The sequence below is a fragment of the Hyla sarda genome, chromosome 5, assembly GCF_029499605.1.
Source record: "Hyla sarda isolate aHylSar1 chromosome 5, aHylSar1.hap1, whole genome shotgun sequence".
Classification (NCBI taxonomy): Eukaryota; Metazoa; Chordata; class Amphibia; order Anura; family Hylidae; genus Hyla; species Hyla sarda.
The window spans coordinates 383,499,649-383,524,876 of NC_079193.1; the positions used below are offsets into that span (position 1 = coordinate 383,499,649).

Below are 25,228 nucleotides of genomic sequence, written 5' to 3' on the forward strand. Positions count from 1 at the left end.
TAAAGGATAGCCAGATATGAGAATGATAGATATTATATACATTCATAGATAAAGGATAGCCATATATGAGAATGATAGATATTATATACATTTATAGATAAAGGATAGCCAGATATGAGAATGATAGATATTATATACATTTATAGATAAAGGATAGCCAGATATGAGAATGATAGATATTATATACATTCATAGATAAAGGATAGCCAGATATGAGAATGATAGATATTATATACATTTATAGATAGAGGATAGCCAGATATGAGAATGATAGATATTACCGTATATACATTCATAGATAAAGGATAGCCATATATGAGAATGATAGATATTATATACATTTATAGATAAAGGATAGCCAGATATGAGAATGATAGATATTATATACATTCATAGATAAAGGATAGCCAGATATGAGAATGATAGATATTATATACATTCATAGATAAAGGATAGCCAGATATGAGAATGATAGATATTATATACATTCATAGATAATGGATAGCCAGATATGAGAATGATAGATATTATATACATTCATAGATAATGGATAGCCAGATATGAGAATGATAGATATTATATACATTCATAGATAAAGGATAGCCAGATATGAGAATGATAGATATTACCGTATATACATTCATAGATAAAGGATAGCCTGATATGAGAATGATAGATATTACTGTATATACATTCATAGATAGAGGATAGCCAGATATGAGAATGATAGGTATTATAGACATTTATAGATAAAGGATAGCCAGATATGAGAATGATAGATATTATATACATTCATAGATAAGGGATAGCCAGATATGAGAATGATAGATATTACATACATTCATAGATAAGGGATAGCCAAATATGAGAATTAGAGATGAGCGAACTTACAGTAAATTCGATTCGTCACGAACTTCTCGGCTCGGCAGTTGATGACTTTTTCTGCATAAATTAGTTCAGCTTTCCGGTGCTCCGGTGGCTGGAAAAGGTGGATACAGTCCTAGGAAAGAGTCCACAGGAGCACCTGAAAGCTGAGTCATCAGCTAAGTCATCAACTGCCGAGCCGAGAAGTTCGTGACGAATCGAATTTACTGTAAGTTCGCTCATCTCTAATAAGAATGATAGATATTATAGACATTCATAGATAGAGGATAGCCAGATATGAGAATGATAGATATTATATACATTCATAGATAGAGGATAGCCAGATATGAGAACAAAAGTGACAGTGACCCGCATCCGGAGAAGCAGCAAATACCCCTGGGGTGAGATGTGGGGGTGGGGCAGACCATTTTACAGACCGGTCTGAGAACCCTTAGGTATTTGTGCCATGCCTATAATTACCTGTATACAGAGATATAGACAATGATATGGATGACACAGAAGTCCCCGGACCTGTCTGTAGAGGGGCCTGGTTACTACAACAATACGCAGCCCCCTCTATATAAGGAGACGCTCAGTGTATCTCCGCCACTATCTCCCAGCCATGGCCGCCTACACAAACCTGCTCCTGATCGCTGCTCTCTGTGTTGGTACAGGTAAGTGCACCGGCCCTTTAAGACAGCGTCCACATATTGTCCCCACATTTCCTGACCATGGTCACCATATGGGGACATCACATTTTATAGTGACTCATTAGAGCGCCACCTAGTGGCCACATCCTGCTGATATTGGTTATGAGGTCTCATTATATATATGATAGAAAGCACAACACTACCCGGTGTTTCGCAACTAGGGTATCTACAGCTGTTGCAAAACTACAACTCTCAGAATGTCCGGACAGCCAAAGGATGTGACTGCTCTTACAGTATAGACTCCATAGTGTGACCGCTCTTACAGTATAGACTCCATAGTGTGACCTCTCTTACAGTATAGACTCCATAGTGTGACCTCTCTTACAGTATAGACTCCATAGTGTGACCGCTCTTACAGTATAGACTCCATAGTGTGACCTCTCTTACAGTATAGACTCCATAGTGTGATCGCTCTTACAGTATAGACTCCATAGTGTGACCGCTCTTACAGTATAGACTCCATAGTGTGACCTCTCTTACAGTATAGACTCCATAGTGTGACCTCTCTTACAGTATAGACTCCATAGTGTGACCGCTCTTACAGTATAGACTCCATAGTGTGACCTCTCTTACAGTATAGACTCCATAGTGTGATCGCTCTTACAGTATAGACTCCATAGTGTGACCTCTCTTACAGTATAGACTCCATAGTGTGACCGCTCTTACAGTATAGACTCCATAGTGTGACCTCTCTTACAGTATAGACTCCATAGTGTGACCTCTCTTACAGTATAGACTCCATAGTGTGACCGCTCTTACAGTATAGACTCCATAGTGTGACCGCTCTTACAGTATAGACTCCATAGTGTGACCTCTCTTACAGTATAGACTCCATAGTGTGACCTCTCTTACAGTATAGACTCCATAGTGTGACCGCTCTTACAGTATAGACTCCATAGTGTGACCGCTCTTACAGTATAGACTCCATAGTGTGACTGCTCTTACAATATAGACTCCATAGTGTGATCGCTCTTACAGTATAGACTCCATAGTGTGACCCCTCTTACAGTATAGACTCCATAGTGTGACCGCTCTTACAGTATAGACTCCATAGTGTGACCTCTCTTACAGTATAGACTCCATAGTGTGGCCGCTCTTACAGTATAGACTCCATAGTGTGACCTCTCTTACAGTATAGACTCCATAGTGTGACCTCTCTTACAGTATAGACTCCATAGTGTGACCTCTCTTACAGTATAGACTCCATAGTGTGACCCCTCTTACAGTATAGACTCCATAGTGTGACCGCTCTTACAGTATAGACTCCATAGTGTGACCGCTCTTACAGTATAGACTCCATAGTGTGACCTCTCTTACAGTATAGACTCCATAGTGTGACCTCTCTTACAGTATAGACTCCATAGTGTGAACGCTCTTACAGTATAGACTCCATAGTGTGACCTCTCTTACAGTATAGACTCCATAGTGTGACCTCTCTTACAGTATAGACTCCATAGTGTGACTGCTCTTACAGTATAGACTCCATAGTGTGACCGCTCTTACAGTATAGACTCCATAGTGTGACCTCTCTTACAGTATAGACTCCATAGTGTGACCTCTCTTACAGTATAGACTCCATAGTGTGACCTCTCTTACAGTATAGACTCCATAGTGTGACCGCTCTTACAGTATAGACTCCATAGTGTGACCTCTCTTAGAGTATAGACTCCATAGTGTGACCTCTCTTACAGTATAGACTCCATAGTGTGACCTCTCTTACAGTATAGACTCCATAGTGTGACCACTCTTACAGTATAGACTCCATAGTGTGACCTCTCTTACAGTATAGACTCCATAGTGTGATCGCTCTTACAGTATAGACTCCATAGTGTGACCTCTCTTACAGTATAGACTCCATAGTGTGACCGCTCTTACAGTATAGACTCCATAGTGTGACCGCTCTTACAGTATAGACTCCATAGTGTGACCGCTCTTACAGTATAAACTCCATAGTGTGACCTCTCTTACAGTATAGACTCCATAGTGTGACCTCTCTTACAGTATAGACTCCATAGTGTGACCTCTCTTACAGTATAGACTCCATAGTGTGACTGCTCTTACAGTATAGACTCCATAGTGTGACCTCTCTTACAGTATAGACTCCATAGTGTGACCTCTCTTACAGTATAGACTCCATAGTGTGACCGCTCTTACAGTATAGACTCCATAGTGTGACCTCTCTTACTGTATAGACTCTATAGTGTGACCGCTCTTACAGTATAGACTCCATAGTGTGACCTCTCTTACAGTATAGACTCCATAGTGTGACTGCTCTTACAGTATAGACTCCATAGTGTGACCTCTCTTACAGTATAGACTCCATAGTGTGACCTCTCTTACAGTATAGACTCCATAGTGTGACCTCTCTTACAGTATAGACTCCATAGTGTGACCGCTCTTACAGTATAGACTCCATAGTGTGACCTCTCTTACTGTATAGACTCTATAGTGTGACCGCTCTTACGGTATAGACTCCATAGTGTGATCTCTCTTACAGTATAGACTCCATAGTGTGACCTCTCTTACAGTATAGACTCCATAGTGTGACCTCTCTTACAGTATAGACTCCATAGTGTGACCTCTCTTACAGTATAGACTCCATAGTGTGACCGATCTTACAGTATAGACTCCATAGTGTGACCTCTCTTACGGTATAGACTCCATAGTGTGACTGCTCTTATAGTATAGACTCCATAGTGTGACCGCTCTTACAGTATAGACTCCACAGTGTGACCTCTCTTACAGGATAGACTCCATAGTGTGACCTCTCTTACAGTATAGACTCCATAGTGTGACTGCTCTTACAGTATAGACTCCATAGTGTGACCTCTCTTACAGTATAGACTCCATAGTGTGACCCCTCTTACAGTATAGACTCCATAGTGTGACCGCTCTTACAGTATAGACTCCATAGTGTGAACGCTCTTACAGTATAGACTCCATAGTGTGACCTCTCTTACAGTATAGACTCCATAGTGTGACCTCTCTTACAGTATAGACTCCATAGTGTGACTGCTCTTACAGTATAGACTCCATAGTGTGACCGCTCTTACAGTATAGACTCCATAGTGTGACCGCTCTTACAGTATAGACTCCATAGTGTGACCTCTCTTAGAGTATAGACTCCATAGTGTGACCTCTCTTACAGTATAGACTCCATAGTGTGACCTCTCTTACAGTATAGACTCCATAGTGTGACCACTCTTACAGTATAGACTCCATAGTGTGACCTCTCTTACAGTATAGACTCCATAGTGTGATCGCTCTTACAGTATAGACTCCATAGTGTGACCTCTCTTACAGTATAGACTCCATAGTGTGACCGCTCTTACAGTATAGACTCCATAGTGTGACCGCTCTTACAGTATAGACTCCATAGTGTGACCGCTCTTACAGTATAAACTCCATAGTGTGACCTCTCTTACAGTATAGACTCCATAGTGTGACCTCTCTTACAGTATAGACTCCATAATGTGACCGCTCTTACAGTATAGACTCCATAGTGTGACCTCTCTTACAGTATAGACTCCATAGTGTGACCGCTCTTACAGTATAGACTCCATAGTGTGACCGCTCTTACAGTATAGACTCCATAGTGTGACCTCTCTTACAGTATAGACTCCATAGTGTGAACGCTCTTACAGTATAGACTCCATAGTGTGACCGCTCTTACAGTATAGACTCCATAGTGTGACCTCTCTTACAGTATAGACTCCATAGTGTGACCTCTCTTACAGTATAGACTCCATTGTGTGACTGCTCTTACAGTATAGACTCCATAGTGTGATCTCTCTTACAGTATAGACTCCATAGTGTGAGCGCTCTTACAGTATAGACTCCATAGTGTGACCTCTCTTACAGTATAGACTCCATAGTGTGACCTCTCTTACAGTATAGACTCCATAGTGTGACCGCTCTTACAGTATAGACTCCATAGTGTGACCTCTCTTACTGTATAGACTCTATAGTGTGACCGCTCTTACAGTATAGACTCCATAGTGTGACCTCTCTTACAGTATAGACTCCATAGTGTGACAGCTCTTACAGTATAGACTCCATAGTGTGACCTCTCTTACAGTATAGACTCCATAGTGTGACTGCTCTTACAGTATAGACTCCATAGTGTGACCTCTCTTACAGTATAGACTCCATAGTGTGACCTCTCTTACAGTATAGACTCCATAGTGTGACCGCTCTTACAGTATAGACTCCATAGTGTGACCTCTCTTACTGTATAGACTCTATAGTGTGACCGCTCTTACGGTATAGACTCCATAGTGTGATCTCTCTTACAGTATAGACTCCATAGTGTGACCTCTCTTACAGTATAGACTCCATAGTGTGACCTCTCTTACAGTATAGACTCCATAGTGTGACCTCTCTTACAGTATAGACTCCATAGTGTGACCGATCTTACAGTATAGACTCCATAGTGTGACCTCTCTTACGGTATAGACTCCATAGTGTGACTGCTCTTATAGAATAGACTCCATAGTGTGACCGCTCTTACAGTATAGACTCCACAGTGTGACCTCTCTTACAGGATAGACTCCATAGTGTGACCTCTCTTACAGTATAGACTCCATAGTGTGACTGCTCTTACAGTATAGACTCCATAGTGTGACCTCTCTTACAGTATAGACTCCATAATGTGACCGCTCTTACAGTATAGACTCCATAGTGTGATCTCTCTTACAGTATAGACTCCACAGTGTGTGACCTCTCCTACAGTATAGACTCCATAGTGTGACCGCTCTTACAGTATAGACTCCATAGTGTGACCTCTCTTACAGTATAGACTCCATAGTGTGACCGCTCTTAAAGTATAGACTCCATAGTGTGACTGCTCTTACAGTATAGACTCCATAGTGTTACTGCTCTTGTAGTATATACTCCATAGTGTGATCTTTCTTACAGTATAGACTCCATAGTGTGACCTCTCTTACAGTATAGACTCCATAATGTGACCACTCTTACAGTATAGACTCCATAGTGTGATCTCTCTTACAGTATAGACTCCACAGTGTGACCTCTCTTACACTATAGACTCCATAGTGTGACCGCTCTTACAGTATAGACTCCATAGTGTGACTGCTCTTACAGTATAGACTCCATAGTGTTATCTCTCTTACAGTATAGACTCCACAGTGTGACCGCTCTTACAGTATAGACTCCATAGTGTGACCGCTCTTACAGTATAGACTCCATAGTGTGACCTCTCTTACAGTATAGACTCCATAGTGTGACCGCTCTTACAGTATAGACTCCATAGTGTGACCGCTCTTACAGTATAGACTCCATAGTGTGACCGCTCTTACAGTATAGACTCCATAGTGTGACTGCTCTTACAATATAGACTCCATAGTGTGACCTCTCTTACAGTATAGACTCCATAGTGTGACCTCTCTTACAGTATAGACTCCATAGTGTGACCTCTCTTACAGTATAGACTCCATAATGTGACCTCTCTTACAGTATAGACTCCATAGTGTGACCTCTCTTACAGTATAGACTCCATAATGTGACCGCTCTTACAGTATAGACTCCATAGTGTGACCTCTCTTACAGTATAGACTCCATAGTGTGACCGCTCTTACAGTATAGACTCCATAGTGTGACCGCTCTTACAGTATAGACTCCATAGTGTGACCTCTCTTACAGTATAGACTCCATAGTGTGAACGCTCTTACAGTATAGACTCCATAGTGTGACCGCTCTTACAGTATAGACTCCATAGTGTGACCTCTCTTACAGTATAGACTCCATAGTGTGACCTCTCTTACAGTATAGACTCCATTGTGTGACTGCTCTTACAGTATAGACTCCATAGTGTGATCTCTCTTACAGTATAGACTCCATAGTGTGAGCGCTCTTACAGTATAGACTCCATAGTGTGACCTCTCTTACAGTATAGACTCCATAGTGTGAATGCTCTTACAGTATAGACTCCATAGTGTGACCGCTCTTACAGTATAGACTCCATAGTGTGACATCTCTTACAGTATAGACTCCATAGTGTGACCCCTCTTACAGTATAGACTCCATAGTGTGACCTCTCTTACAGTATAGACTCCATAGTGTGACCCCTCTTACAGTATAGACTCCATAGTGTGACCTCTCTTACAGTATAGACTCCATAGTGTGACCGCTCTTACAGTATAGACTCCATAGTGTGACCTCTCTTACAGTATAGACTCCATAGTGTGACCGCTCTTACAGTATAGACTCCATAGTGTGACCGCTCTTACAGTATAGACTCCATAGTGTGACATCTCTTACAGTATAGACTCCATAGTGTGACATCTCTTACAGTATAGACTCCATAGTGTGACATCTCTTACAGTATAGACTCCATAGTGTGACCGCTCTTACAGTATAGACTCCATAGTGTGACCTCTCTTACAGTACAGACTCCATAGTGTGACCGCACTTACAGTATAGACTCCATAGTGTGACCGCTCTTACAGTATAGACTCCATAGTGTGACATCTCTTACAGTATAGACTCCATAGTGTGACATCTCTTACAGTATAGACTCCATAGTGTGACATCTCTTACAGTATAGACTCCATAGTGTGACATCTCTTACAGTATAGACTCCATAGTGTGACCGCTCTTACAGTATAGACTCCATAGTGTGACCTCTCTTACAGTACAGACTCCATAGTGTGACCGCACTTACAGTATAGACTCCATAGTGTGACCGCTCTTACAGTATAGACTCCATAGTGTGACCTCTCTTACAGTATAGACTCCATAGTGTGACCTCTCTTACAGTATAGACTCCATAGTGTGACCTCTCTTACAGTATAGACTCCATAGTGTGACCTCTCTTACAGTATAGACTCCATAGTGTGAACGCTCTTACAGTATAGACTCCACAGTGTGACCTCTCTTATAGTATAGACTCCACAGTGTGACTGCTCTTACAGTATAGACTCCATAGTGTGACTGCTCTTACAGTATAGACTCCATAGTGTGACCTCTCTTACAGCATAGACTCCATAGTGTGACCTCTCTTACAGTATAGACTCCATAGTGTGACCTCTCTTACAGTATAGACTCCATAGTGTGATCTCTCTTACAGTATAGACTCCATAGTGTGACCGCTCTTACAGTATAGACTCCATAGTGTGACCTCTCTTACAGTATAGACTCCATAGTGTGACCTCTCTTACAGTATAGACTCCATAGTGTGACCGCTCTTACAGTATAGACTCCATAGTGTGACCTCTCTTACAGTATAGACTCCATAGTGTGACCTCTCTTACAGTATAGACTCCATAGTGTGACCGCTCTTACAGTATAGACTCCATAGTGTGACCTCTCTTACAGTATAGACTCCATAGTGTGACTGCTCTTACAGTATAGACTCCATAGTGCGACTGTTCTTACAGTATAGACTCCATAGTGTGACCTCTCTTACAGTATAGACTCCATAGTGTGACCGCTCTTACAGTATAGACTCCATAGTGTGACCGCTCTTACAGTATAGACTCCATAGTGTGACCGCTCTTACAGTATAGACTCCACAGTGTGATCGCTCTTACAGTATAGACTCCATAGTGTGACTGCTCTTACAGTATAGACTCCATAGTGTGACCTCTCTTACAGTATAGACTCCATAGTGTGACCTCTCTTACAGTATAGACTCCATAGTGTGATCTCTCTTACAGTATAGACTCCATAGTGTGACCGCTCTTACAGTATAGACTCCATAGTGTGACCTCTCTTACAGTATAGACTCCACAGTGTGATCGCTCTTACAGTATAGACCCCATAGTGTGACTGCTCTTACAGTATAGACTCCATAGTGAGACCTCTCTTACAGTATAGACCCCATAGTGTGACCGCTCTTACAGTATAGACTCCATAGTGTGACCTCTCTTACAGTATAGACTCCATAGTGTGACCTCTCTTACAGTATAGACTCCATAGTGTGACCTCTCTTACAGTATAGACTCCATAGTGTGACCTCTCTTACAGTATAGACTCCATAGTGTGAACGCTCTTACAGTATAGACTCCATAGTGTGACCTCTCTTATAGTATAGACTCCATAGTGTGACTGCTCTTACAGTATAGACTCCATAGTGTGACTGCTCTTACAGTATAGACTCCATAGTGTGACCTCTCTTACAGCATAGACTCCATAGTGTGACCTCTCTTACAGTATAGACTCCATAGTGTGACCTCTCTTACAGTATAGACTCCATAGTGTGATCTCTCTTACAGTATAGACTCCATAGTGTGACCGCTCTTACAGTATAGACTCCATAGTGTGACCTCTCTTACAGTATAGACTCCATAGTGTGACCTCTCTTACAGTATAGACTCCATAGTGTGACCGCTCTTACAGTATAGACTCCATAGTGTGACCTCTCTTACAGTATAGACTCCATAGTGTGACCTCTCTTACAGTATAGACTCCATAGTGTGACCGCTCTTACAGTATAGACTCCATAGTGTGACCTCTCTTACAGTATAGACTCCATAGTGTGACTGCTCTTACAGTATAGACTCCATAGTGCGACTGTTCTTACAGTATAGACTCCATAGTGTGACCTCTCTTACAGTATAGACTCCATAGTGTGACCGCTCTTACAGTATAGACTCCATAGTGTGACCGCTCTTACAGTATAGACTCCATAGTGTGACCGCTCTTACAGTATAGACTCCACAGTGTGATCGCTCTTACAGTATAGACTCCATAGTGTGACTGCTCTTACAGTATAGACTCCATAGTGTGACCTCTCTTACAGTATAGACTCCATAGTGTGACCTCTCTTACAGTATAGACTCCATAGTGTGATCTCTCTTACAGTATAGACTCCATAGTGTGACCGCTCTTACAGTATAGACTCCATAGTGTGACCTCTCTTACAGTATAGACTCCACAGTGTGATCGCTCTTACAGTATAGACCCCATAGTGTGACTGCTCTTACAGTATAGACTCCATAGTGAGACCTCTCTTACAGTATAGACCCCATAGTGTGACCGCTCTTACAGTATAGACTCCATAGTGTGACCTCTCTTACAGTATAGACTCCATAGTGTGACCTCTCTTACAGTATAGACTCCATAGTGTGACCTCTCTTACAGTATAGACTCCATAGTGTGACCTCTCTTACAGTATAGACTCCATAGTGTGAACGCTCTTACAGTATAGACTCCATAGTGTGACCTCTCTTATAGTATAGACTCCATAGTGTGACTGCTCTTACAGTATAGACTCCATAGTGTGACTGCTCTTACAGTATAGACTCCATAGTGTGACCTCTCTTACAGCATAGACTCCATAGTGTGACATCTCTTACAGTATAGACTCCATAGTGTGACCTCTCTTACAGTATAGACTCCATAGTGTGATCTCTCTTACAGTATAGACTCCATAGTGTGACCGCTCTTACAGTATAGACTCCATAGTGTGACCTCTCTTACAGTATAGACTCCATAGTGTGACCTCTCTTACAGTATAGACTCCATAGTGTGACCGCTCTTACAGTATAGACTCCATAGTGTGACCTCTCTTACAGTATAGACTCCATAGTGTGACCGCTCTTACAGTATAGACTCCATAGTGTGACCGCTCTTACAGTATAGACTCCATAGTGTGACCTCTCTTACAGTATAGACTCCATAGTGTGAACGCTCTTACAGTATAGACTCCATAGTGTGACCGCTCTTACAGTATAGACTCCATAGTGTGACCTCTCTTACAGTATAGACTCCATAGTGTGACCTCTCTTACAGTATAGACTCCATTGTGTGACTGCTCTTACAGTATAGACTCCATAGTGTGATCTCTCTTACAGTATAGACTCCATAGTGTGAGCGCTCTTACAGTATAGACTCCATAGTGTGACCTCTCTTACAGTATAGACTCCATAGTGTGAATGCTCTTACAGTATAGACTCCATAGTGTGACCGCTCTTACAGTATAGACTCCATAGTGTGACATCTCTTACAGTATAGACTCCATAGTGTGACCCCTCTTACAGTATAGACTCCATAGTGTGACCTCTCTTACAGTATAGACTCCATAGTGTGACCCCTCTTACAGTATAGACTCCATAGTGTGACCTCTCTTACAGTATAGACTCCATAGTGTGACCGCTCTTACAGTATAGACTCCATAGTGTGACCTCTCTTACAGTATAGACTCCATAGTGTGACCGCTCTTACAGTATAGACTCCATAGTGTGACCGCTCTTACAGTATAGACTCCATAGTGTGACATCTCTTACAGTATAGACTCCATAGTGTGACATCTCTTACAGTATAGACTCCATAGTGTGACATCTCTTACAGTATAGACTCCATAGTGTGACCGCTCTTACAGTATAGACTCCATAGTGTGACCTCTCTTACAGTACAGACTCCATAGTGTGACCGCACTTACAGTATAGACTCCATAGTGTGACCGCTCTTACAGTATAGACTCCATAGTGTGACATCTCTTACAGTATAGACTCCATAGTGTGACATCTCTTACAGTATAGACTCCATAGTGTGACATCTCTTACAGTATAGACTCCATAGTGTGACATCTCTTACAGTATAGACTCCATAGTGTGACCGCTCTTACAGTATAGACTCCATAGTGTGACCTCTCTTACAGTACAGACTCCATAGTGTGACCGCACTTACAGTATAGACTCCATAGTGTGACCGCTCTTACAGTATAGACTCCATAGTGTGACCTCTCTTACAGTATAGACTCCATAGTGTGACCTCTCTTACAGTATAGACTCCATAGTGTGACCTCTCTTACAGTATAGACTCCATAGTGTGACCTCTCTTACAGTATAGACTCCATAGTGTGAACGCTCTTACAGTATAGACTCCACAGTGTGACCTCTCTTATAGTATAGACTCCACAGTGTGACTGCTCTTACAGTATAGACTCCATAGTGTGACTGCTCTTACAGTATAGACTCCATAGTGTGACCTCTCTTACAGCATAGACTCCATAGTGTGACCTCTCTTACAGTATAGACTCCATAGTGTGACCTCTCTTACAGTATAGACTCCATAGTGTGATCTCTCTTACAGTATAGACTCCATAGTGTGACCGCTCTTACAGTATAGACTCCATAGTGTGACCTCTCTTACAGTATAGACTCCATAGTGTGACCTCTCTTACAGTATAGACTCCATAGTGTGACCGCTCTTACAGTATAGACTCCATAGTGTGACCTCTCTTACAGTATAGACTCCATAGTGTGACCTCTCTTACAGTATAGACTCCATAGTGTGACCGCTCTTACAGTATAGACTCCATAGTGTGACCTCTCTTACAGTATAGACTCCATAGTGTGACTGCTCTTACAGTATAGACTCCATAGTGCGACTGTTCTTACAGTATAGACTCCATAGTGTGACCTCTCTTACAGTATAGACTCCATAGTGTGACCGCTCTTACAGTATAGACTCCATAGTGTGACCGCTCTTACAGTATAGACTCCATAGTGTGACCGCTCTTACAGTATAGACTCCACAGTGTGATCGCTCTTACAGTATAGACTCCATAGTGTGACTGCTCTTACAGTATAGACTCCATAGTGTGACCTCTCTTACAGTATAGACTCCATAGTGTGACCTCTCTTACAGTATAGACTCCATAGTGTGATCTCTCTTACAGTATAGACTCCATAGTGTGACCGCTCTTACAGTATAGACTCCATAGTGTGACCTCTCTTACAGTATAGACTCCACAGTGTGATCGCTCTTACAGTATAGACCCCATAGTGTGACTGCTCTTACAGTATAGACTCCATAGTGAGACCTCTCTTACAGTATAGACCCCATAGTGTGACCGCTCTTACAGTATAGACTCCATAGTGTGACCTCTCTTACAGTATAGACTCCATAGTGTGACCTCTCTTACAGTATAGACTCCATAGTGTGACCTCTCTTACAGTATAGACTCCATAGTGTGACCTCTCTTACAGTATAGACTCCATAGTGTGAACGCTCTTACAGTATAGACTCCATAGTGTGACCTCTCTTATAGTATAGACTCCATAGTGTGACTGCTCTTACAGTATAGACTCCATAGTGTGACTGCTCTTACAGTATAGACTCCATAGTGTGACCTCTCTTACAGCATAGACTCCATAGTGTGACATCTCTTACAGTATAGACTCCATAGTGTGACCTCTCTTACAGTATAGACTCCATAGTGTGATCTCTCTTACAGTATAGACTCCATAGTGTGACCGCTCTTACAGTATAGACTCCATAGTGTGACCTCTCTTACAGTATAGACTCCATAGTGTGACCTCTCTTACAGTATAGACTCCATAGTGTGACCGCTCTTACAGTATAGACTCCATAGTGTGACCTCTCTTACAGTATAGACTCCATAGTGTGACCTCTCTTACAGTATAGACTCCATAGTGTGACCGCTCTTACAGTATAGACTCCATAGTGTGACCTCTCTTACAGTATAGACTCCATAGTGTGACTGCTCTTACAGTATAGACTCCATAGTGCGACTGTTCTTACAGTATAGACTCCATAGTGTGACCTCTCTTACAGTATAGACTCCATAGTGTGACCGCTCTTACAGTATAGACTCCATAGTGTGACCGCTCTTACAGTATAGACCCCATAGTGTGACTGCTCTTACAGTATAGACTCCATAGTGAGACCTCTCTTACAGTATAGACCCCATAGTGTGACTGCTCTTACAGTATAGACTCCATAGTGTGACCTCTCTTACAGTATAGACTCCATAGTGTGACCTCTCTTACAGTATAGACTTCATAGTGTGACCTCTCTTACAGTATAGACTCCATAGTGTGACCTCTCTTACAGTATAGACTCCATAGTGTGACCTCTCTTACAGTATAGACTCCATAGTGTGACCTCTCTTACAGTATAGACTCCATAGTGCGACTGTTCTTACAGTATAGACTCCATAGTGTGACTGCTGTTTAAGTAAAGAATTACATTTGTCATGATGGTGAAACCTTCTTTACGCTGGAGCAGTGTTTGCCTTTGGCTGTCCGGACATGTTGGGAGTTCTGGTTTTGCAACAGCTGGAGTCACTCTGGTACACAGAGAACTGAGTGATTGCGGTGACCATAGATAACCTTAAACGGACGGAATAGTTGGGGCAGATACTGAGTGTAAACGTCACATGTAGCAGAAGAATAAACCCTCTGAATGGTTAATAATTGTCAAATAGACGACAAACAAAGGTGGAGACCTAGAGGGAGCAGCGGAGGCGAGCGGGCGCTACGAACATTGAATAGTCAGGCGCAGTGAATAGTCAGACGCAGTGAATAGTCAGGCGCAGTGAATAGTCAGGCGCAGTGAATAGTCAGACACAGTGAATAGACAGGCGCAGTGAATAGTCAGGCGCAGTGAATAGTCAGAGGCAGTGAATAGTCAGGCGCAGTGAATAGTCAGAGGCAGTGAATAGTCAGAGGCAGTGAATAGTCAGACGCAGTGAATAGTCAGACGCAGTGAATAGTCAGAGGCAGTGAATAGTCAGACGCAGTGAATAGTCAGGCGCAGTGAATAGTCAGAGGCAGTGAATAGTCAGGCGCAGTGAATAGTCAGAGGCAGTGAATAGTCAGAGGCAGTGAATAGTCAGGCGCAGTGAATAGTCAGGGGCAGTGAATAGTCAGGCGCAGTGAATAGTCAGAAGCAGTGAATAGTCAGGCGCAGTGAATAGTCAGACGCAGTGAATAGTCAGAAGCAGTGAATAGTCAGGCGCAGTGAATAGTCAGAGGCAGTGAATAGTCAGACGCAGTGAATAGTCAGACGCAGTGAATAGTCAGAGGCAGTGAATAGTCAGGCGCAGTGAATAGTCAGAGGCAGTGAATAGTCAGGCGCAGTGAATAGTCAGGGGCAGTGAATAGTCAGGCACAGTGAATAGTCAGAGGCAGTGAATAGTCAGGCACAGTGAATAGTCAGAGGCAGTGAATAGTCAGAGGCAGTGAATAGTCAGGCGCAGTGAATAGTCAGGGGCAGTGAATAGTCAGGCACAGTGAATAGTCAGAGGCAGTGAATAGTCAGAGGCAGTGAATAGTCAGGCGCAGTGAATAGTCAGGGGCAGTGAATAGTCAGGCACAGTGAATAGTCAGAGGCAGTGAATAGTCAGGCACAGTGAATAGTCAGAGGCAGTGAATAGTCAGAGGCAGTGAATAGTCAGAGGCAGTGAATAGTCAGACGCAGTGAATAGTCAGAGGCAGTGAATAGTCAGGCGCAGTGAATAGTCAGGCGCAGTGAATAGTCAGGCGCAGTGAATAGTCGGACGCAGTGAATAGTCGGGCGCAGTGAATAATCAGAGGCAGTGAATAGTCAGGCGCAGTGAATAGTCGGGCGCAGTGAATAGTCAGGCACAGTGAATAGTCAGATGCAGTGAATAGTCGGGCGCAGTGAATAGTCGGGCGCAGTGAATAGTCGGGCGCAGTGAATAGTCAGGTACGCTATGGGGGGATTTATGAAAAGCGACAATTTCAAGTTGTTGCAAATGTTGTTGCGCAATGTGACTGCAGCCCGGACCGAACTCGAAATGTTACTTGGATCTCGGCTGTTAATGAAGATTTGATTTGATACATTTGGTGCCGACAAATATGCAAACAATTATACACAAGATGCACCAGATTTATTAAAGGGGTACTCCATTAAAGGCGTCATGACATCACGACCCGCCCCCTCCCATAGACTAGCATTGAGGGGGCAGGGTGTGACGTCATGAGGGGGCGGGGCTATGACGTCACGACCACCCGGCGCCGGCTCCAGCGTTTGGATAATTTTTTTCCAAACGCTGAGCAGCGGAGTACCCCTTTAAATGGTGCAGGCGGTGTACCGCTAAAAGTTACACAAAAAGTCGCACATTTTTGCAACAAATATACTCAAAAAACCTGAGTACATCCCTGGATAAATTCCCCCCAAGTTTTTTGGGCTAAACCTACAGCTCACAAACCATTCTTTTTAAAACTTTTAAAGGGGTACTCCGGTGGAAAACAATTTTTTTAAAATCAACTGGTGACAGAAAGTTATGGGGGAGATCTATCAAATTCTGTCCAGAGGAAAAGTTACTGAGTTGCCCATGGCAACCAATCAGATCCCTACTTTCCTTTTCCATTGGCCTTGTTAAAAATGAAAGAAGCGATCTGATTGGTTGCTATGGGCAACTCCGCAACTTTTCCTCTGGACGGGTTTTGATAAATCTCCCCCCATATAGATTTGTAAATTATAAATCTTATCCCTTCCAGTACTTATCAGCTGCTGTATGCTCCACAGGAGGTTGTGTAGTTCTTTCCAGTCTGACCACAGTGCTCTCTGCTGACACCTCTGTCCAAGTCAGGAACTGTCCAGAGTAGGAGCAAATCCCCATAGCAAACCTATCCTGCTCTGAACAGTTCCTGACATGGACAGAGGTGGCAGTATAGAGCACTGTGGACAGACTAGAAAGAACTACACAACTTCCTGTGGAGCATACAGCAGCTGATAAGTACTGTAAGGATTATGATTTTTTTATAGAAATCATTTACAAATCTGTATGATTTTCTGGCACCAGTTGATAAAAAAAAAAAAAATAATAGTTTTCCATCCGAAGTACCCCTTTAAAGAAGCACTCCGCCATCAGTTTTTACTCCAGCACAGCAGCATTCGTGTGTTTCATTACTAAATATATAGTAGTTATACACCCCCTGTCCAGCTCTATCTGTATACTGCTACTATCTCTATAGAATCAGGATATATAGTAGTTATACATCTCCCCTCCAGCTCTATCTGTATACTGCTACTATCTCTATAGAATCAGGATATATAGTAGTTATACATCTCCCCTCCAGCTCTATCTGTATACTGCTTCTATCTCTATAGAATCAGGATATATGGTAGTTATACATCTCCCCTACAGCTCTATCTGTATACTGCTTCTATCTCTATGGGATCAGGATATATAGTAGTTATACACCTCCCCTCCAGCTCTATCTGTATACTGCTTCTATCTCTATGGGATCAGTATATATAGTAGTTATACACCTCCCCTCCCATCTCTATCTGTATACTGCTGCTATCTCTATGGGATCAGGATATATAGTAGTTATACACCTCCTGTCCAGCTCTATCTGTATACTGCTACTATCTCTATAGAATCAGGATATATAGTAGTTATACACCTCCTGTCTAGCTCTATCTGTATACTGCTACTATCTCTATAGAATCAAGATATATCGTAGTTATACACCTCCCCTCCAGCTCTATCTGTATACTGCTTCTATCTCTATGGGATCAGTATATATAGTAGTTATACACCTCCCCTCCCATCTCTATCTGTATACTGCAGCTATCTCTATGGGATCAGGATATATAGTAGTTATACACCTCCCCTCCAGCTCTATCTGTATACTGCAGCTATCTCTATGGGATCAGGATATATAGTAGTTATACACCTCCCCTCCCATCTCTATCTGTATACTGCAGCTATCTCTATGGGATCAGGATATATAGTAGTTATACACCTCCCCTCCCATCTCTATCTGTATACTGCAGCTATCTCTATGGGATCATTATTTATAGTAGTTATACACCTCCCCTCCATCTCTATCTGTATACTGCAGCTATCTCTATGGGATCATTATATATAGTAGTTATACACCTCCCATCCATCTCTATCTGTATACTACTGCTATCTCTATGGGATCAGGATATATAGTAGTTATACACCTCCTGTCCAGCTCTATCTGTATACTGCTGCTATCTCTATAGAATCAGGATATATAGTAGTTATACACCTCCCCTCCAGCTCTATCTGTATACTGCTACTATCTCTATAGAATCAGGATATATAGTAGTTATACACCTCCCCTCCAGCTCTATCTGTATACTGCTACTATCTCTATAGAATCAAGATATATCGTAGTTATACATCTCCCCTCCAGCTCTATCTGTATACTGCTTCTATCTCTATGGGATCAGGATATATAGTAGTTATACACCTCCCCTCCAGCTCTATCTGTATACTGCAGCTATCTCTATGGGATCAGGATATATAGTAGTTATACACCTCCCCTCCCATCTATATCTGTATACTACTGCTATATCTATGGGATCAGGATATACAGTGGGGCAAAAAAGTATTTAGTCAGCCACCAATTGTGCAAGTTCTACACCTCCTGTCCAGCTCTATCTGTATACTGCTACTATCTCTATAGAATCAGGATATATTGTAGTTATACACCTACCCTCTAGCTCTATCTGTATACTGCTGTTTTCTCTATGGGATCAGGATATTTAGCAGTTAGACCCCTCCCCCTCCAGCTCTATCTGTATACTGTTGCTGCTATCTCTATGGCATCAGGATATATAGTAGTTATACACCTCCCCTCCTGTTCTATCTGTATTCTTCTGCTGCTATCTCTATGGGCTCTGATTATATAGTAGTTATACACCTCCCCTCCAGCTCTATCTGTATACTGCTGCTATCTCTATGGCATCAGGATATATAGTAGTTATACACCTCCCCTCCAGCTCTATCTGTATACTGCTGCTATCTCTATGGCATCAGGATATATAGTAGTTATACACCTCCCCTCCAGCTCTATCTGTATACTGCTGCTATCTCTATGGGCACCGATTATATAGTAGTTATACACCTACCCTCCAGCTCTATCTGTATACTGCTGCTATCTCTATGTTATTAGGATATATAGTATTTATACACATCCCCTCCAGCTCTATCTATATACTGCTGCAATCTCTATGGCATCAGGATATACAGTATTTATACACCTCCCCTCCAGCTCTATCTGTATACTGCTGCAATCTCTATGGGCTCAGTATATATAGTAGTTATACACCTCCCCTCCAGCTCTATCTGTATACTGCTGCATTCTCTATGGGATCAGGATATATAGTATTTATACACCTCCCCTCCAGCTTTCTGCATACTGCTGCTATCTCTATGAGATCAGGATATATAGTATTTATACACCTCCCCTCCAGCTCTATCTGTATACTGCTGCTATCACTATGAGATCAGGATATATAGTAGTTATACACCCCCCTCCAGCTCTATCTGTATACTGCTGCATTCTCTATGAGATCAGGATATATGATAGTTAGACCCCTCCCCTGAGGATACTTACAGTATATTGTGCCTACTTATAATCTTACTATTTAACAACACAATAAAGATGTCATTCAGGACTCTAGGAGAGCCTTGTAAGTCACATTGTTTATCACCTAGCTTTGCCTAAATCATGGATTTATTTTGTTCATTTAAAAAAAAATAATAATAATAATTCCTTAGCCCATCGTGCCCCAGCTCTGATTGGGAGGGCATGCTGGGGGTTGTAGTCATACAATTTCTTGTGTTGTTTCTTCCAGTTCACTCCTTAACCTGCTACACGTGCACATCCCAGAGTAGCAACACGAACTGCATGACCGCGACCAACTGCTCCGCCTCCGAAACCTCCTGCATGACCTCCGTGGTGTCCGGTGGAATCGGTAGGTGACATAATCTGTAATCTTTACCAAATATTGTGGAGAAGATACAAGGATGTGACCAGAAATGACATTGTGGGACATTTAAAGGGACATTTAAAGGGATTCTCCATGGTTAGAAATACATGTCTGCTATCTTCCAGAAACTGCACCACACTCTGCCCACAGGTTGTGTCTGGTATTACAGCTCAGCTCCTTTGAAGTTAATGGCATGGAGCTGCAATATCTCACACATCCTGTGGACTGGTGTGGCGCTGTTTTTGGGAAAAAACAGATGTATTTTTCTAATCCTGCACCGCACCCTTAAATTAACCTGTTACTAAATTTGTTGTAAGATGTTGTTATTTTCCTAGAATCAGATAAATACTGGGTTTTAAATGCCTCCAAAATGGCCATAGATTTAACTCTTTATGTATCATCAAACTGAAAGGTTTAGGTTTCAAATTGTGACTATTCTTACAGTATAGACTCCATAGTGTGACCTCTCTTACCGTATAGACTCCATAGTGTGACCCCTCTTACAGTATAGACTCCATAGTGTGACCTCTCTTACAGTATAGACTCCATAGTGTGACCTCTCTTACAGTATAGACTCCATAGTGTGACCTCTCTTACAGTATAGACTCCATAGTGTGACCTCTCTTACAGTATAGACTCCATAGTGTGATCTCTCTTACAGTATAGACTCCATAGTGTGACCTCTCTTACAGTATATAGACTCCATAGTGTGACCTCTCTTACAGTATAGACTCCATAGTGTGACCTCTCTTACAGTATAGACTCCATAGTGTGACCTCTCTTACAGTATAGACTCCATAGTGTGACCTCTCTTACAGTATAGACTCCATAGTGTGATCTCTCTTACAGTATAGACTCCATAGTGTGACCTCTCTTACAGTATATAGACTCCATAGTGTGACCTCTCTTACAGTATAGACTCCATAGTGTGACCACTCTTACAGTATAGACTCCATAGTGTGACCTCTCTTACAGTATAGACTCCATAGTGTGACCTCTCTTACAGTATAGACTCCATAGTGTGATCGCTCTTACAGTATAGACTCCATAGTGTGACCGCTCTTACAGTATAGACTCCATAGTGTGACCTCTCTTACAGTATAGACTCCATAGTGTGACCGCTCTTACAGTATAGACTCCATAGTGTGACCTCTCTTACAGTATAGACTCCATAGTGTGATCTCTCTTACAGTATAGACTCCATAGTGTGACCTCTCTTACAGTATAGACTCCATAGTGTGACCTCTCTTACAGTATAGACTCCATAGTGTGATCTCTCTTACAGTATAGACTCCATAGTGTGACCTCTCTTACAGTATAGACTCCATAGTGTGACCTCTCTTACAGTATAGACTCCATAGTGTGACCTCTCTTACAGTATAGACTCCATAGTGTGACCGCTCTTACAGTATAGACTCCATAGTGTGACCTCTCTTACAGTATAGACTCCATAGTGTGACCTCTCTTACAGTATATAGACTCCATAGTGTGACCTCTCTTACAGTATAGACTCCATAGTGTGACCACTCTTACAGTATAGACTCCATAGTGTGACCTCTCTTACAGTATAGACTCCATAGTGTGACCTCTCTTACAGTATAGACTCCATAGTGTGATCGCTCTTACAGTATAGACTCCATAGTGTGACCTCTCTTACAGTATAGACTCCATAGTGTGATCTCTCTTACAGTATAGACTCCATAGTGTGACCGCTCTTACGGTATAGACTCCATAGTGTGACCGCTCTTACAGTATATACTCCATAGTGTGACCTCTCTTACAGTATAGACTCCATAGTGTGACCTCTCTTACAGTATAGACTCCATAGTGTTACCGCTCTTACAGTATAGACTCCATAGTGTGACCTCTCTTACAGTATAGACTCCATAGTGTGACCGCTCTTACAGTATAGACTCCATAGTGTGACCTCTCTTACCGTATAGACTCCATAGTGTGACCGCTCTTACAGTATAGACTCCATAGTGTGACCTCTCTTACAGTATAGACTCCATAGTGTGACCTCTATTACAGTATAGACTCCATAGTGTGACCTCTCTTACAGTATACACTCCATAGTGTGACCACTCTTACAGTATAGACTCCATAGTGTGATCTCTCTTACAGTATAGACTCCATAGTGTGACCGCTCTTACAGTATAGACTCCATAGTGTGACTGCTCTTACAGTATAGACTCCATAGTGTGACCGCTCTTACAGTATAGACTCCATAGTGTGACCTCTCTTACAGTATAGACTCCATAGTGTGACTGCTCTTACAGTATAGACTCCATAGTGTGACCTCTCTTACAGTATAGACTCCATAGTGTGACCTCTCTTACAGTATAGACTCCATAGTGTGACCTCTCTTACAGTATACACTCCATAGTGTGACCACTCTTACAGTATATACTCCATAGTGTGATCTCTCTTACAGTATAGACTCCATAGTGTGACCGCTCTTACAGTATAGACTCCATAGTGTGACTGCTCTTACAGTATAGACTCCATAGTGTGACCGCTCTTACAGTATAGACTCCATAGTGTGACTGCTCTTACAGTATAGACTCCATAGTGTGACTGCTCTTACAGTATAGACTCCATAGTGTGACCTCTCTTACAGTATAGACTCCATAGTGTGACCGCTCTTACAGTATAGACTCCATAGTGTGACCGCTCTTACAGTATAGACTCCATAGTGTGACCTCTCTTACAGTATAGACTCCATAGTGTGACCGCTCTTACAGTATAGACTCCATAGTGTGACCGCTCTTACAGTATAGACTCCATAGTGTGACTGCTCTTACAGTATAGACTCCATAGTGTGACTGCTCTTACAGTATAGACTCCATAGTGTGACTGCTCTTACAGTATAGACTCCATAGTGTGACCTCTCTTACAGTATAGACTCCATAGTGTGACCTCTCTTACAGTATAGACTCCATAGTGTGACCTCTCTTACAGTATAGACTCCATAGTGTGACCACTCTTACAGTATAGACTCCATAGTGTGACCTCTCTTACAGTATAGACTCCATAGTGTGATCTCTCTTACAGTATAGACTCCATAGTGTGACCGCTCTTACAGTATAGACTCCATAGTGTGACCGCTCTTACAGTATAGACTCCATAGTGTGATCGCTCTTACAGTATAGACTCCATAGTGTGACCTCTCTTACAGTATAGACTCCATAGTGTGATCGCTCTTACAGTATAGACTCCATAGTGTGACCTCTCTTACAGTATAGACTCCATAGTGTGACCTCTCTTACAGTATAGACTCCATAGTGTGACCGCTCTTACAGTATAGACTCCATAGTGTGACCTCTCTTACAGTATAGACTCCATAGTGTGACCTCTCTTACAGTATAGACTCCATAGTGTGACCGCTCTTACAGTATAGACTCCATAGTGTGACTGCTCTTACAGTATAGAGTACATAGACTGACCATCTTCTTATCCTCTTTCCTCCCCCTATAGGGAGTCTCACGGCTGCCACCATCACGAAGACCTGCTCCTCAGCCTGTGTGGCCACTGGAACTAATATTGTTATATTCTCATCGAGTGTCACCTGCTGCAGCACCAACCTGTGTAACACCAGCGGAGCCTCCAGCATCAAGTCCACCTCCACCATCCTGGCCGCAGCCCTGGGAGCCATCTTGGTTCTCCTCAGAAGCTCCTTCCTGTAATTTATTATATGAAAATAAAAAAAACATCCCAGAGATGTGGTGTTGTTATTCGGTGTTCGTCATGTGTTGGGGGGTCGGTCTCAAAGGGGAAACAAGACGTATATGTATAACCAAGGGCGAGTTCACATCTGCATCGGAGCTCAGCCATAGGCAGGATCCATGACAGTGACAAACTACAGACCTGGGTGGTCCGGTGCACAGTGGACACTGATGGGACCTGACTGGTCCAATAGACTCTGAATAGGGACGTCGGTTCTCCGTCTGGTTCCGGTTGTTTAACAGGAGTTAAACGGAGAAGAAATTAGAACATAGGATATTTATGTCTCCTCTAAACTAATTTATTATGAACTGAGCTCATTAATAGTGTGAACGAGGCCAAAGGTCATTGGGGGAGACGGGAGGAATGAGGGACAATACATGGGAGACATGAGGGACAATATATGGGAGACATGAGGGACAGTACATGGGAGACATGAGGGACAATACATGGGAGACATGAGGGACAATACATGAGAGACATGAGGGACAGTATATGGGAGACATGAGGGACAGTATATGGGAGACATGAGGGACAATATATGGTATACATGAGGGCCAATATATGGGAGACATGAGGGACAGTATATGGGAGACATGAGGGACAATATATGGGAGACATGAGGGACAATATATGGGAGACATGAGGGACAATATATGGGAGACATGAGGGACAATATATGGGAGACATGAGGGACAATATATGGGAGACATGAGGGACAGTATATGGGAGACATGAGGGCCAATATATGGGAGACATGAGGGACAATATATGAGAGACATGAGGGACAGTATATGGGAGACATGAGGGACAGTATATGGGAGACATGAGGGACAGTATATGGGAGACATGAGGGACAATATATGGGAGACATGAGGGACAATACATGGGAGACATGAGGGACAATATATGGGAGACGTGAGGGACAATATATGGGAGACGTGAGGGACAATACATGGGAGACATGAGGGACAATATATGGGAGACGTGAGGGACAATACATGGGAGACGTGAGGGACAATACATGGGAGACATGAGGGACGAGAGACAATACATGGGAGACATGAGGGACAATATATGGGAGACGTGAGGGACAATATATGGGAGAAATGAGGGACAATATATGAGAGACATGAGGGACAATATATGGGAGACATCAGGGACAATATATGGGAGACATGAGGGACAATATATGGGAGACATGAGGGACAATATATGGGGGACGTGAGGGACAGTATATGGGAGACATGAGGGACAATATATGGGAGACATGAGGGACAGTATATGGGAGACATGAGGGACAGTATATGGGAGACATGAGGGACAATATATGGGAGACATGAGGGACAATATATGGGAGACATGAGGGACAGTATATGGGAGACATGAGGGATAATATATGGGAGACATGAGGGACAGTATATGGGAGACATGAGGGA

The 25,228-nt window shown here is 42.5% G+C and overlaps 1 protein-coding gene and 1 long non-coding RNA gene across 2 annotated transcripts in view; one reads left to right on the forward strand and one right to left on the reverse strand.

Moving 5' to 3' along the window:
- LOC130274501 (uncharacterized) overlaps window positions 1-25,228 on the reverse strand; it is a 48,280-nt gene that overhangs the window by 19,407 nt on the left and 3,645 nt on the right. Inside the window, exon 2 of the long non-coding RNA XR_008844403.1 lies at window positions 23,651-23,746. This is a non-coding gene — a long non-coding RNA (uncharacterized LOC130274501). The remainder of the gene's footprint in view (window positions 1-23,650; window positions 23,747-25,228) is intronic.
- LOC130274499 (lymphocyte antigen 6E-like) lies at window positions 1,358-23,780 on the forward strand. The gene is made up of 3 exons (XM_056522913.1): window positions 1,358-1,538; window positions 19,932-20,051; window positions 23,544-23,780. Exons 1-3 carry the CDS (start codon window positions 1,487-1,489, stop codon window positions 23,750-23,752), a joined length of 381 nt encoding a protein of 126 aa, XP_056378888.1. The 5' UTR covers window positions 1,358-1,486; the 3' UTR covers window positions 23,753-23,780.